The sequence below is a fragment of the Leptidea sinapis genome, chromosome Z (assembly GCF_905404315.1).
Source record: "Leptidea sinapis chromosome Z, ilLepSina1.1, whole genome shotgun sequence".
Classification (NCBI taxonomy): domain Eukaryota; kingdom Metazoa; phylum Arthropoda; class Insecta; order Lepidoptera; family Pieridae; genus Leptidea; species Leptidea sinapis.
Genome location: NC_066312.1, coordinates 32,205,652 through 32,222,793, shown reverse-complemented (window position 1 = coordinate 32,222,793; position 17,142 = coordinate 32,205,652). Strand labels below are relative to the sequence as shown.

Here is a 17,142-nt window from a genome sequence, read left to right as displayed (position 1 = left end):
CTGTTTCTTGAGCATCGGCTAAGAGCTAACTAAAAAATGACACTTATCCTCGTTTTTTCTATAAATAAAATCTCTTACACGAAGCAGTAGTTGATTAGCGACCAGTGGGAGGCTCCTTTGCACAGGATGCCGGCTAGATTATGGGTACCACAACGGCGCCTATTTCTGCCGTGAAGCAGTAATGTGTAAGCATTACTGTGTTTCGGTAGAAGGGCGCCGTAGTTAGTGAAATTACTGGGCAAATGAGACTTAACATCTTATGTCTCAAGGTGACGAGCGCAATTGTAGTGCCGCTCAGAATTTTTGAGTTTTTCAAGAATCCTGAGCGGCACTACATTTTAATGGGCATGGCGTATCAATTACCATCACTGAACGTCCTGCTCGTCTCATCCCTTATTATCATAAAAAAATAAAAAAAAAATAAAAAAAAAAAAAAAAAAAATAAGCGATAAAGTGACCTAATTGTACTACCATAATCATTTATAGTGCAATTAATACTTTGCATTCATTTATTCATAGCGAATATATAACTTACATCAATGTCTTTATAAACAACTGGAGGATCTCTGCTTCTCTTGCGTTGTTCCTCAGCTTTTCTTTCCTCATCTTCTACGTCCAAGTCTCGGGAGCTCGGACCTGCAAGGGACACTGGCTCTCTTGCCTCAACCGCCTCCACAGCTTCTGCCATTTCTGCATTCAAATTATCAACTAAAAGTTTACATTGTGATTTAAGTATATATTAATTCTTGCACATCAAGCTTGAACTTCGATGTAATTTCTCCGACTATTATGTACCTATATCCATTTCGTTATAAAATCATACAAAAAACATAAGAGAGTTTTTTGATTATTATTTTTACCCCGTAACACTAAAGTGGGAAATTCAAACTACTAACCGCTAAATTTTATAGCAATATTTAAAACCATTTTAAACCTACAAAAACTAATAAAACAAAAAATGTTATCTTCTTCTCGAGTCCTTAATTTATATAGATTTAGTACTTAGAAATTTTGAATGTATATATATATAGAGCACACAGTTTCCATTGAATGATGTGTTCATTTGTAATTGTTACATATATCAGAATTGAACCTAGCATAAGTTTATTTAAATGTGTAATTTATGTTATGTTGATGATCCAAAAATAAATAAATGAATAGTAAAACTTATAGTTTGCTTTAAGCTACCAAAATTGTGGGTATTGTGGTCATTGCTGTCATGTATATGTTTCGAGATGTAAAAAATCGACTACCAGGCAAAATAGGTAAAAATAGATGACAATTTTAACATAGAATCATAATAACGAAATCTTTATTGTATGTTTCGATTAAATTCTTTGACATGTCTACATAATATGTCTACACATAGATCTATTAAACAATTCTATTCTATTTATCAGACGATCCACCAACTAAATTGTTGAACGGTACTTTGAGCATATCTATTAATGCGTATATCTGTGTTACAATAAATAGCTCTTTGGAAAAGTTCACAGATTAAAATAGAGCGCACTAGATAAAGCTTATTAAATACTTACAGATGATTGTAAGTATCATTCACAATCTGATTCAGAGAGGCTGGTATAAATGAGGTGATCTTCATACAAATATGAAATGCAAAATTATTTTATGCTTGTATTCAAACTTTTTGCTTTTACGTAAAACATAACCAAAAAATTCATAATGTGTCTGTACGCAATGGAAATAAATACTACCCGGTTACATTATCTCTGGACCTTAAGTAGATGACGTCACTTTGTTACGGTGTGCAAAGCAAGCATCACTAGAATATTATTATTAATAAATAAGCAACGATTACTTTTTCAGTATTATAGATTGGTGTCATATTGGTTATTATTATTATAATTATATTTCATATCAAAAAAAAAATCTGAGTTCAGTAAATAAAGTATTAATTTTCTTGCAGCACTATTATATATAGCGACACGTAACGTAACAATGAAAACATCAAAAACAAAACAGTGATAGCATGAAAATATCAAGACATGTACCTAATCGCATTATTGAAACTGCAAACCGTAGTGACGCAACAGGACTAGCGCGAGCGGGTGAAAGGGGAACGGGGGGGAACTTCACTTCGAGCGAGATCCAGAGATGATGTGGTCGCATAAAAAAGTTATATAGATTGAGAAAAACTCTCACCAGAAACAATATACTAGTTCTGGACATAATCTAGAACATCAGAAAACCCAGATGAGCAGGGCACATTCACAAAAAAGATTGACTGATAACATCAGATTTGTTGGATTCAATTTCTATTTAAGATTTGATTATACAAACGACTTAGTGTTTCTTTAGTGTTTTCTTTAGTGTTAGTTTAACAAACAAATTTAGTCCCATCACCTTTGTTACGTGTCACTTCCGGGGGTAATACGTCACAACAGCCGACCAATCACAGCGCGTCATTTCATGGGACGAGGGAATAAAAGAGCGGCTTCCGGCTCATTTGATTCAGTCTCGTGCCAGATTTTGGCGAGACAACACGTCCTGAGGATGCCTCGTGTAGAGGCGAAACACGTGTTGAATTGTTTTAAAAACAAATATTGGCGGAATTAACACTTAAGAAAGCCTACGTCGTTTGTATAATTATGGATTTCCGCAAAGTAACGCCTAATTCAATAAATTTTCCTAAGATTTGATTGATTTCTCTGGAGACCTGCGACACCCACGCTTGTTACTTGGACTTTGTGTCCATAAAAATATATATATTGGGCGTACGAATTGAAACTTCCATTACTATTGTTGCGGTTTCACTTCAGCCGAAAGACGTCCACTGCTGGACAAAGGCCTCCCCCAGAGATCGCCATGACGATCGGTCCTGCGCTCCCTCATCTAACCCATCCCGGCGATCTTGACCTGGTCCTCAGAGTATCTTGTGGGTGGCCCACCAACACTACATCTTCCGGTACGTGATCGTCATTCGAGGACTTTACTGCCCCAACGGCCATCTCTCCGTCGAGCTATATGCCCTGCCCACTACCACTTCAGTTTCGCTTCATTTCTGATTCGATCTCGCAGGGACGCTCCGAGCATAACCTCTCCATTGCTCCGTGGTTTATTTTTGTTTTAAATATTTCGTTTCGCCAATACAAGCACTAAGCAGAATAATTGAATAGTTATCAGCACTTATTTAAATTAGTTTCTCTGAATAAAATATTTTTAGATTTGTATTCAACTAAAGTTCAAGAAACTTCGAGGCATCTGCGGCGGTATCGGGAGCAATGGGTTCAATTTTTACAATAGAAAGTATTTTATATGTGTGAGTTTATAACAGTAGACGAATGAAGACGAATAGATTACGACAGATCAACGGCCACCGATTTTAAATAAGAAAATACCTACTAGCGTATAGAGTACAGACGAACACAGCGAGAGATAAGAATATCTCTAACGGAGGTACAGCAAGATAGACATGGTAAGAGAATCTATTGTTACTGTAACCGATTTTGATTGATGAGTCGTAAACAGTCGGCCACGCTAAGCATTAGCTCCTTAGTATTTTGCATATTAAATCACATGCTAACGCACACATTGACAAATCAAAATTTGTCATTCATTAATGTGCTAACAGGACGGTATAATATATAGGCTGAGCTATTTATTCATTTCCACTAATCGTGTTTACTCCGTGCTTGGATCAGTGACGTCACGGATGAGATGATCAAGCACCAAACCGTGAGCCGAGATATACTTGTCCCTCGGTGAGACAAAAAAAAGTTAGAGTCAAATAACACATCTTCATTTAGGAAAATAATTGACACTAGTGAGTGACAAATTTACGCAGATTTCCATTTACCAGCACTTCGGAAGGGTTAAACTTCAATGAGAAGAAGTGGCAAGAAACTCACTATTATATAAAGCAAAATCAGAATATTACTTTTTTATAACTGTGCAAGGAGATGTAATAGAAATACCCGAACGTTTCGACTTCTTTGAGTAGATAAGATAAAACAAAGAATACCTACTCGAATAAGTCATTAAAAATCTTGAAAGAGTTATGAGTACCTTATAATAAAACTGTCAGTCTACACACTGATAATGGTATGATGAGAACACTGTATAAAAATATATATATATATTCAAGAAAAAAATATAATAGGTAATTGACCATAGTCAACCCGAGCAGAGTCCGAAGAAAAGGTAAACGCTTCGCAATCGCTTCGCTCGCCACATTTTAGGGACGGGAACGAACCGCAGCACGACACTGCCACAAGCAATTGCATTTAAGCGAGCATGCTCGTCATCCCCGAGAACTTAAACAAACTAACAAAAATAAATGTGAAATGATAATACTCACAAACTACTTAAAATAGAAATTGCAATTGCCCAAAGAGTTAAATTACAACAGGAAAGCCACTATAAAACACTTGATACCAATCGCACGTGCCTACGCGGTGTATTTATAAACCCAAAAACATTTGCCACTACCTGAAATATTCACAAGTCGTTTCAGCAGCGCTGTCGCGATCTCACTGCCGAACTTTCGTAAAGCCCTGGCCACTTGCCAATTGACCAGCGATGCCTCATCGCTATTATAAATATAAAAATAATCGCATTCATAGTGTGTGCCCGTTTAACAAGAAATTCATGGAAAACTTATGCGTTTAGTCTTTGGAAACATTCTGGACTTGAATTTGGGACTTTTTGCACTAGAGCACGTGCAAGCGCAATTCGTTTGGCGCTCGACCTATTTAAGGATCGTTCAACTGGGCAAGGAATAAATAGATGAGGTCGATCACACTTGTCTACTGTTACTAGACGGCGCTTTTGCTGTATTTTTGAATTCATGATTGAATATATCGCTTTCTAGTAGCTCACTCCGATACCCCGGATTTAATCAATGCATATGTGGGTAACACTGAAAATGTTTAGAACTGGCCAGTTAGAAACATCGCTAATGCAAACTTTTTTGAATTTCAATTTTAGAACTGTTTGGTAACCTCATGTAGTATATTACATTCATTTGTCATTTGTTTTTGTGAATTGGCAGCAAATCTAAGACTCTTGTTACACGTGAAAATGAATCTAACGCGACAATATTTTCGGTCAATGATTTATTATGACTTTCGTTGTGGGCTTATTCAACAAAGCTATGATAGGCTTCGATTAGCATTTCTTAACGAAGCCCGTGCCACTAATTACAATTGGTTTAACGAGTTAAAGCGTGGACGTAGCAATCTCAATGATGATCCGCGTGAGGGATGTCCTTTAACAGCGACTACTGAAGATAACAACAGTGCTGTGCGACGCATGATAGAGGAAGATAAGAGAGTGACCTATTAGCAGATACGGACAAGCCTAGGCATTGGTATGAGTCAAGTTCAAAAAATATAAGACGAACATTTAGGCATCAGGAAGCTTTGCACCAGATGGGTTCCCCATACTCATAATCATATCATAATCGACGTCCAGAAACACCTTCACATGGACTGGTGTCGCCAAATGTTAGATAAGTTCAACGACGGTGACTCAAATGTATTTGACATCGTCACAGGTGATGAAAGCTGTGTTTGAAGAAGAGGTCTCCTCAAAAAGACCACATTCAGAGAGGATATGTAACGGGGTTTCATCTGCACAACACTCATGCTGCTGACATTGACATAGTGTTTGCTCTGCAAAAGAGAGCTGTTCGTGCTATATATCAGCTTGGTTATAGACAGTCTCTCAAATAAAAATTTAAAGAAATAAATATTATAACTGTTCATTGTCAGTACATTTATGAAAACTTAATATACGTCCACAAAAATCGTCACCTTTTTGCTCTGAATAGTGATTTTTACTATTATAACTAATTCTAGTACGCTTCATAAGATATAATATTAGCTTTAATGGTAAATGTTTACACTTTTATAATAAAGTCCCAGCCACTATTCAGGCATTATCTATAAATAAATTTAAATGTTTTATAAAAAAAATGCCTCTGTCGTAAATCCTATTACTCCACAGCTGAATATCTAAGTGATCGGACAGCCTGGGACTAGATTATGATTATTTTACAGCAATAGCATTGACAGTACAATATTGTATATTTGATTAAATAGAGCGCAAAAAAAATGCTGGGAGAGTTTCTTGCGCCGCTTCTGAGAGAGATTCAGAGCGCCATTTGTTTCCGAAGCGGTATTATTATTATTATTATTATTATTATTATTATTTATAATAGACTAAGCAGCTTTCGCTGATGCGTCTATATCATTTTCCATGTCTATTCAAATGTTTGTCCAGTCTATTCTTAAACTGATTAACAGATTTTGATTTAACCACATCCTTGGGCAATCTATTCCATATATGAACGACTATGTTGGTCAGAAAGTGTTTCAATGGATTTGATGATGCTAATTGATATTCTAGCTTCATATTCATATTATAGTGTCTAGTATATTACAAATGACATCAAAAATAATTCTAAAAAAATCAGTTTTGAGAAAAAATATGCCTTTTATGCCTTTTTATGCCAACAAGGTAGGTATGTTGCCTTCCTTCCGCCATATATTATAATCCTGTGTAAGTCCTGTGTGTCCTTTAAGTGTATACTCTTATTTTTAACCAGCCCAGCCCATACAGTCCTAAAATTCCGCAACACCACTAAGTACAATATAGCAGGTAAGAATCAAATAAATAAATATGTATGAACAAAATGGTCTAATTCCTTTAATAGAATATTTTCTGGATACAAGCAACTAACACAATCTACAACTGTAACACAAACAAAGCATGGTTCGCTTCCTCGTAAAATGTTAGAAGTTTTTATGGAAATCCTATAATTTAAGATAAATCAAAATATAAAAATGATTTAATTTTTCTTTAGTGTTAATTCCGCCAATATAAAATCTGGCACGAGACCTCGTGCCAGATTTTGGCGAGACAACACGTCCTGAAGATGCCTCGTGTAGAGGCGAAACACGTGTCGAATTGTAACTTAAATCATTTGTATAATTATGGATTTCCGCAAAGTAACGCCTAATTCAATAAATTTTCTTAAATCAAAATATGTTAATTAAGTTACAGAGTGATGTTTGTAATTTTTTGCGTAATTTTACATAATTTATGTATATATAAGTTGATTAAAAATAAATAAAGTCGGAGTGTCCCTGCAAAATCGAATCAGAAATTAGGACAACCGACACAACCCAGACATTGCGAGACTGAAGTGGTGGTCGGCAGGGCACATAGCTCGACTGACAGATGGTTGTTGGGGCAGTAAAGTGCTCGAATATATAATAGCACTTTAGTATGAAGAACACTATAATAGCACATAACAGAGATCTTTGGTTAAATTATCTTTAATTTGATTTGTGTAGGTTAGTTGGCACTACAGCAGTGCTAAGACTAACATTTGTTAGCATAAACACAGTTGGTTTTCGTGCCCTATATAAGCTAGAGTTCTAAGTTCGAGTATTCATTACTTACTGTGAATTATAAGTGAAAACTCTGCCCACATACAGTAATTACAATAATCGTGTGTGATTTAAATAACCAAACCCCTCTTACAATTATAACGGCAGGACGTAATACTTACCATCGAGTGAGCGCCTTAGTCGTCACTTTATCATAGAACGTTTTAGTTTAAAGACAAAATTTTGAAAGTGATCAAATATTATCAAGTAAACCCCACGCTCGTTAAGGCTGTCATAGAATAGAATTAATTACTCACCATTTTCTTCAGCATCTCCAGTACCATCGTGGTCGCGTTGCTTCTTGCGTTTCTTTTCTTTCTTCCTCTCCTTCTTCGCCAACTTCTCTGCAATTGTGTTTCTTCTTGCATCGAGTTCTTGTGAGGCTATCCTATTGGTGGAGATTGTGGTCAATATTTAGCTTGGAAATGGTGAAAACTAAGTATACACTGTGTTAAAAAAAACTGTACGATAATTGACTCGGATATGAAGTAGAATGCGGAGACACCAGCAAATAAAAATATAAAACCAAAGCCCCGTAGATTAAATTCTTCAGTAAAAAGAACATTTCATAGTAAATGGTTTGATGATAATATATATGATGAAAATATCTTGGGAACCCCTGACTTATATATATACTAGCTGACCCGACATACGTTGTTCTGTGCATAGTAAATAATATACTGTTTTTTTCTGAATTTGTCAATAATAAGTCATAACTCCAAAAATTATTTTGTAAAATATGCTCCCTGTCAATGACTTTCTATATTATATATACAAAGTTATTGCTCCCTGTTGTTCACTATAATGAAATTGTTTCACAGCGGAACTGTCAAACCGTGCGTCAATAAATTATCTCATAGAATATATGTCCACACAAAATAAATTTTGAAAATTAAAATAATTATGGATCCCAAATCGAAATAAAAAGTATCCTATCACTCAAGTTGGACAAAACTGCACTCCATGAAGTAATCCCCATTAAAATCCGTTCATTAGTTTAGGAGTCCATCGCGGACAAACAACGTGTCACGTAATTTATAGATATATATTAAGATTATACTTAAGTAATAAATCTTTATTACTTATTATCTTAGTTTAATGGTAGAATAACTACCAGTAAACTAAGTCATCGCCCTGAAATGGGTGCAATGGCGTAGACAGAGGATGGCGGCAGCTGAGAGGCCGGCGCAGGTGGCTCAAACGAAAAAGGCGAGGCATCTCAGCCCACACCTTGACCTTGTCCTTTGACCGATGCCGCCAATCACGTAAATTAGAATTATTGCTTTACAACATTTAAACTCACTCAGTTACGCGGCAGCTCGGATGGATGTGCAAATTTTGCGTGATTTTTGATGTATAGTGTTAGTTAGTTATAGTTTGTTAGTTTTTAAGCGTCGTGTACTCCAATGAAGAGTATTTTAATATGTTCATGTGTCTAGGGCGCAATAATTGTAACTAAGCCGATTACGAACAAAGTTATGCACTTAACAGGTCCTCTCGGTTTGTTTGGAGTTGCCGTCTCGCAAAGCTTTCCAGCGTCTGCACATGCGACAGTACACTACGGGCAGAATTCACGCAAAATTTTTCGGGCGCCGTTCGAGAGTAAATCCAAGAAGAGTACGGCACTCGAGGGATGCGGCGAGCTGGTGTCGCCTGGCCGCCGTGGTCTCCCGTCAAATAATTTTGGGGACTAATAAGCGAATACGCGAAAATTTGTGACACTGAGGAGGAAATTAGACCCCAGATCGTAACAGTATTCGATATTAAGACTGACACGACGGTGTTACAACAATGTCCTGAAACGTTGCACTAAATGAATCGGAGTCAGTGGCAGTCACGTCAAGTAGACCATGAGGTTGAGAGACGTGGATATAATAATGAATTAAGTATTTAATAATACAAAGTATTCGTTGTTTGTCGCCAGCTGCCCGCAACCCGCGCACCCTTCGCAGGTAGCGTGAACTAAATGGGTGTGTAGGCGAGGAAGAATGTAAATGGCCTCAGGCAGAGGTTAAGCAGAGGTCCAAACATTATTACTCCCTTTTTTCACTTTTTTTTAAATGTAATTATTTCCTGAAAATCGATATTTATATGTACTCACTACTTAATGCCTTAAGATATTGCACAGGATATTTTAACACCCTGTATACATTTTTTTACGTAAGCATTTTTGTGATTTACAAACAGATTTTTTGAGGAAACCACCAAAAAGCACCTGCTTGTAGGCGAAACTTCAATTCAAATATTTTTATTCAAAATAGGATATGAAATCAGTTACTGAAAGTCACATACTACTACCCATTCGGTAATTAACTGAAATGAGGCGCAAGAAACTTAACAATTTAAGCTTCACATACTACTAACCATTCGGTAATTAACTGAAATGAGGCGCAAGAAACTTAACAATTTAAGCTATCTTGATGAAACTTCTCTAAGTGTTTATGTGAGGAATAGCGAATTCACTTATTCTATACCTAATACATTTTAATGTTTAATAATTATTATTCTAAAAATATAAAATTAAAGATAAAATTACATAAAAAAAGAACATGACTGAATTAAATAGCAAAGCGGAGAAAAAGCCAAATAAAAACTATAGAAATAATGAAAAAATGAGACAATGAGATACCCAGGCTACGCTTATTAGTATAAGGCATTTCCTAGAGTATGTGGCCATGATCAGCGCCACTCATTTCCAGGAAATGTCAAATTATATAATAGAAACGTTTGCCATATAAACGACTTTTAAAACTCCTTTTAATATCGTATTATATTATTACATTTGTTTAGAACATTTTTTAGAATATTGATGTAAAGCATAAACATACTATTTTCTTTGATTAACTCGAGTGTTACACATTTAAATAAAACACTTTGAAAGGATTAAACCGCGTGTATTGCAGCTGTGTTTTACATTAGATGTTTGCGTAAAAGATACATTTTTAATTTTATTTTAGTTAACCCGACTTTTTTTTCAATTGCAGTCCCCCTGAAAACGACATTTGTAAAGGTCTTGAAACGTCGGGTTAGCTAAAATAAAAATGTAACTTTTACGCAAAAATCTAATATAAAAACACAGTTAAAATTACACGTGTAGTAATCCTTTTTAAAGTGTTTTATTTAAAAGTATAAACATCACCCCACAAAAGACTTACTAACTCGACTTAGCCGAGTAGTTTATGTTTGTTCCTGGTGTAATATTATGATTATCAATTTATCAGCATCTATACAATTCGCTAAAATGCCATATATAAAACATTATTAAGAATATATTGGGGGGCAATAGTTTAAATGTTTACTGTTTTATAAAACAGCAGCAGTACCAGAGATAACATAAGTACAAATTCTATAATTTCAGTTTTTTAATACATATGTACCTACGTTATTCGACGTTTTATAAGGTCGACAACACACTTGTTATTTTAATGCCTACGGGCCCCTGGACGTAACATCATGGTACTTTTATGAATTCTCGTTTTCTTCCTTCCATTGTGTTCCTTGAATTTTGCAAATTTAAATATTATGTTTCAATCACATCCTGTGATGTTGAAAGATCACTCAGCCAGTACAAAGCTTTACTTTATCCAAACAGAAAGAGTTTTATTTTTGAAACCCTAAGGAAGTATGTGATTATTTACTACAATTCAAATGTTAACGAAGTTTAAGTTTATTCAACTTAGATTAGACTTAAAATATTGTAATTGTTATTTTTTTGCAATAATTAACAATATTCTTCTTCACAATATAGTAGTTTTGTTTTATACAAATTTTAGTTTTATAGTCCATACTAGTAGTTGCCCGTTACATTCGCAACTAAAGGTTTTATCTCAATAAAATGTGTAAGTAGGGATAGCAGAGAGAGTTGTCATAGTGAAACATGCAGGGCAAGCCTGTCAGTCATTAAGTTGGCATAGCGACATCCCATTCTGCACGGACGCACGTCAAGAATGGAAACATTGATTATATGTACATATTTAAAAAAAATTGTACTTAATATCCGTGCCCTAATTATCAGCATCTATAAAATTCGCTAAAGTGCCATACAAAACATTATTAAGAATATATTGGGAGGCAATAGTTTCAATGTTTATTTCTTTAAATACAGCAGCAATACCGGAGATAACGTAAGTACAAATTCTATAACAAGAACATATTTCCTACTAGTGTTGATTCGCCCGTTTGATGTACCAATGTGTTTTCGGTCTTCGAATTCATATGTACCTTTATTCGACATTTTATAAGGTCAGCAACGCACTTATTATTTTAATACCTATGGGCCCAGTAATCACATAACATCAGGTTACTTGTATGAATTCTCGTTTTCTTCCTTCCTTCGTGTCCTCCTCTTCGTGCGGGTATTTGAAGGTGAGAGTATATTGTATGTTGAAAAGTAAGTTGTATTTGTGCGCAAAAATATTGCTAATATAACAAGTGCGCTGCGCGTGGCAAGAAGTATTATGCAAATTTCGCAGATTGGAAGTGCCAGGGATCACTGCATTGCAGGCTAACTTCTACTCGCTGTTGCAATACGTGACGTCATGTCCGCTGGTGAAATTTCTCGAACTATCGATATACTCGGTATAAGATATAGCGATACCCCACTAACGTGTTACAACTATTTGCCATACTTAACAAGTGTCATTAATTAGTATTTGTCAATTTAATAATTAATTCGATTACAGCTTTGGGGTACCGTGGAAATGATGTCCAAACTGTGTGTACAAACAAAACACGAAATTATATTTTACGCGGCAACCATCTGGGATTTTAAAAATGGCCCGCCCTTAAATTTCCAAACCCCGGAGAACTATTAAAACGATATCCATGTTTATTAAATCATAGTTTTGTACGGCAAACTTTTTCTCAAATATCCCAATAATTGTTAATCACTATTCTGCACGGCAGCCATATTAGATAAAAAAAAAAGCAAATTCGTTCTACGCAATTCCCAAAACGTTGCAAATGATTCTTTCCAAACATATATGGTTCATTATTTGTGAACGAACCTAAAATTCGTATCACGAATTTAAAAAAAACACAACAAAAAATATCCTAAATTCTTATCTGTACCAACAATTTGAACAAAAAATTTCACCATGATGGTTGGATAGATAAAATGTGAAAAACATACAAAATGGCTTTTGCATTTATAATATAAGTATTTGTACTTTTAAATCAGTTTAATATAAAAAAATACTCTACAACTAATCTACACAAAAAACAAGTCAATATTTAATTTTGTTTATTGAGATTTTAAGAGGAATAATGAAAATAATATGATGGTAGTAGAATGTTCTAGAAAGGTCTTTCCGTACTAGGAGCAGTTGATCGCAACGTTCGATATATTTTAGCCGCACGCAGTATTACACATAGACCCGCACATGCGGCACGGAATATACGAATACGGTCGCTTCTGTCATTCCTAAAAAATACTGCTGTTATTAAAAATAGTTAGAAATTAATTATTATACTTATATATAAATATTATGCAACAGTTGAATAAGAAGGGTCAAAAAACGTGAGTGGTGTGGGTTGGTTGGTTTACATTAAAATTTTTTAACTTAATGTATGTATGTAGTCGGTTTACCTAATTTCTGTGGACCTATCATACTTAACCTAGATTTAGTTGTCTGTGCCACCAAGAAAACTGTGCTATTTTGGCGACATTAAAGTAAGATAATCAATGCTTTGAAAGGCCATAGATTATAGAATTTTCAAAGACTCAATAAAGTATGTACTTATATAAATGATCGTTGAGGGTTTAAATGTCAAGCTGTTAAGGAAGATTTCCATGCATTTTAAAAAACAACCTTGCTACAATATTTCTACAAGCATCAACTCTACCGTAAAAGGAAATGTAATGGCAAGAACATAATTACATTTACATCAAGAATTGTAGTTAAAATTACACTATAATTTATAAATAAGAAAATTATTATAATTAGTAATATTGGCTCCATAAAATAAAAACAATAAACAATTTTAAAGCTTAATTAATGTACGTACTTAGTTTTATAATTAATTACTTGATATTCAGTTTTAAAATGTAATTAGAAAGGCTTTTCTATAAATATTTTTACTCAACAACAATAAGTATATAAATTACATTCAACAAAATTATTATCTTTGAATATTCAGTTAATTGCCAATTTCAAGGTCATTTTAAAGGGTGAAGCGAAATTAGTTTCACGGAATCTGTGGGTCATTAATTCAGCTATACAATATTTCAATCGACCCACATACGTTCGGAAACATATCAAAGATTGTGTAGACATCTCTGGTCTAGTACACCCCATATAGACAAAAAATATACTGTAGACGACCTGACAGCCGATTGCCTGAATTTCTATTTGTCTTTGTGTTAGTTAGTGGTTAGCTAGTACCCGGTTGTTTACAATATCTCTGGACCTATGTCGATGACGTCACATCGTCGCTTTGTAACGGTGTGCAACACAAGCATCCATATATAATACTAATTAATATAAGTTATTTTTTTAAGTATATTTATAAATGTAAATGTGTTGTGTTATGATGCTGATTATTATTATTTGGGATCTGGGTTAAGTAAATAAGTATTTATTTTTGTGTCAGTATTATTATAGCGACACAGAACAAGAGAAACTACAGAACTATTAACATCAAAAGTCAAAACGTAACAATGAAAGCAATATAAACAAACTAATGAATATCACGACATGTACCTAACGGTAATGAAACTGCAAACCGTACTGACGAAACAACACGTGCGCGAGGGGGTGAAAGTGGAACAGGGGGAGTCTAAACGTTTCAGCGAGGTCCAGAGATAATGTGGCCTGTAGCAGTTTTATATTCAAAATACTAAGGAGCTTAAAAAGGAGAAAAATTAACGATTACAGTAGCAATACATTCGCTTTCCTTTTGATATCTTATAATACCAGCGGGAGGCTCATTTGCACAGGATGCCGGCTAGATTATGGGAACGCCAACGGCGCCTATTTCTCCCGTGAAGAAGTAATGTGTAAGCATTACTGTGTTTCGGTCTGAAGGGCGCCGTAGCTAGTGAAGGTACTGGGCAAATGAGACTTAACATCTTATGTCTCAAGGTGACGAGCGCAATAATTGTAGTGCCACTCAGAATTTTTGGGCACTACATTGTAATAGGCTTGCTCTTCTCGTGCCTTATTTGTCATAAAAAAGAGATGTTCTGTTTCACACGAATTGTTTCTATCTATTGCGTGATGTTTTTCGGTCTGTATAATTTTTAATTTATCTGATTCTATTAATTCACTTAGTAATAACAACGTAGTCACCTGGCTTCTTCTATTTGATTGTTGAGCGTGAGGTAATCGGGACTATCTTGTCGACTGTGACGAACTCCGTTCGCGTACACCGCCTGAAAATATACTTACAATAAATTATTCCAAAATATTCCTTTATATTAGGAAAAATTATATATTTTGTAATTATCTTCTATAATAATATCGGTATATTCGACTACTATTTTGTAAAAAAGTACAGCATTAAAATCAATTATTGCCAAAACTTCAACCGACGTGGCGATGACTTTTGAGCCGTGACGTCATTCAAGTTACAGTAAACATAGCTGATTGCGGTGTTCTATACACCTATAACTAAATATCTATATCAGTATTTGTATCACAATAATTGGATCATTATAAGAATGCTTTCATCATTCTTTGATTTTCAAATATTGTCAACGTACTTTTTTAAGGCATTAGGCATGTGCGTATCACGTGGTCAGGTAATGATTATCTACAACCAGGATATAAAAGAGCGATATTTCTTATATATTTTTAATATACCTAAGTCCTATCTCTTTTTTATTGCCTCAGGCAAAGCTTTCTAGTTCGTTCTTCGTGGATGTTCCCAATAGTATTGTACATCACATTGTATAGATTTTATCTTCAACACAATAAATTACAATAAGCTACGTAACTTAAGTATGTGTAGTCACCAAAAAAAGTCATTGTTTAATAATTATATAACCCGTAAACAAACGGTTGACATCAAACAGATATTAAATATTCATTTCAATACCACAATACAGTAAAATTTACGAAACAGCTTTGCATCAACAGAACACAATTTATACCAGATCGAAAAGACCAAAGCCAAGTTCTGCTTTTTCGTTTATTTACTCGTAGTATTCAAATAGTATGACTAAGATAAGTTCTGGTTATTTTTAATGGAGTGTAAATTTCTCTCACATATTATTTAGACTGTATAGAACTGATGCAAACTTACACACTTAAGGTGTTCGAGCGCTTGGACCGTCATCGTGGTTGTTTCGTTTACCCGGCCATTGCAAAGCGTTATTCTGCGAATATAGTAGCTATGGTAACTAGTAATCCATATTTGTTATGGAAAAGGAATACTAAAATCTTACGGATCGCCTGATATACAAATTTACTTTGTACCAAAATTCATGGACGATGCGGGACTCGAACCCGCGCCTCTCGTGTTTCATCCGAGCGCTTTTGCCAACTGATCCAACCCTCCGAGTGACGCATCTACCGAAATTTTGGTAGGTCTTGTTCAACTCTCAGGTTGAGGCTCCATCTTAGATTTACAAGAGCGACATCTCAAGTCATTTTCTGATATGCAATTATTCGGATTGTGCAGTTTATCGACTCTAAGGACGTGCTCTGCTGGACAAAGGCCTCGCCCAAAGATCTCCACACCGATCGGTCCTGTGCTGCCCTTATCCAATGTATTCCGGCGATCTTGACAAGATCATCGGGCCATCTTGTGGGGGCTGGCCACACATACTAGTTGATATCTTCAGATATTGTGGTATTTGGGACGAGAAGATCTTACGAATGTTCCCGAGCCGATCCGAGTTGGATTCGACGAGTGACCTCTTTCACGAAATTAGACCGCTTGTTAAAGGTAGACGTACTCCGAGGGTACAGTTCACAATTGCTACGGGAGTAGATGCGACCTACTCATTGGGAAGCTGTATTGAGGCCATCGAGCATATTGCTGAGTCTTTCATGGTCTCAGCCACGATTACGATATCGTTTGCGAATCGAAGGTAAGTGATGTAGTCGCCGTTGATATTGATGCCCAGTCCGTGCCAGTCCAGAAGCTTAAAAACATCTTCCAACGCAGCGGTGAACAGCTTCGGCGATATGGCATCGCCTTGTCTGACTCCCCGCTGCAGTCGGATAGGCTTCGAGATCTGCTCTTGACGACGGACTGATGTGGTGGCGTTTCCATACAAACACTTCACCGCTTCGATATATCGATAATCAATGTGGCCGCTCAAGAGAGACTGACGCACCACGAACGCCAAGTATATTCGCTGGTTATACTCCTCCCTCTTCTGTATAACAATTTGACTTACTTGACACTAAACTTTAATACTTCTTTAAAACTTAGGTAGAGAAGCAGCTCACCTGGGTTCCATCGGGCACCATTTGCTCCAGCATCGACGTGAGCGCGAGTCTTAGAGGCGGCGGTAAATCCCGCTCAGCCTGCGACACAATGTGCTTGGGGACCCTCGCCCCACACAGGAACTGGGCCACCTCGTCGCTGAAGTGGTTGCAGTTGTGATCCAATAGGTGGTAAGCCGAACCTCTGCGAATTTAAATAAGATCAATTTGTTCAGAACTGAGAAAGATTACTTAAATATAATTTATTGTTTAAAGGCACATTTGCTTCTCCATTGCTTATTATTATATTACTCAAGTTCCAGAATTGGGCGTGTCAACAACTCCTGAGGATG

The 17,142-nt window shown here is 35.7% G+C and overlaps 1 protein-coding gene across 6 annotated transcripts in view; it reads right to left on the bottom strand.

The window, feature by feature from the left end:
- LOC126978780 (uncharacterized) overlaps positions 1–17,142 on the bottom strand; it is a 45,492-nt gene that overhangs the window by 15,401 nt on the left and 12,949 nt on the right. For all 6 annotated transcript variants that reach the window (XM_050827841.1, XM_050827840.1, XM_050827839.1 and 3 more), the window contains exons 5-8: positions 16,814–16,994; positions 14,705–14,787; positions 7,673–7,803; positions 536–690 (exon numbers count right to left, since the gene is read on the bottom strand). In XM_050827841.1, the coding sequence (XP_050683798.1) occupies positions 536–690; positions 7,673–7,803; positions 14,705–14,787; positions 16,814–16,994 (550 nt within the window). The remainder of the gene's footprint in view (positions 1–535; positions 691–7,672; positions 7,804–14,704; positions 14,788–16,813; positions 16,995–17,142) is intronic.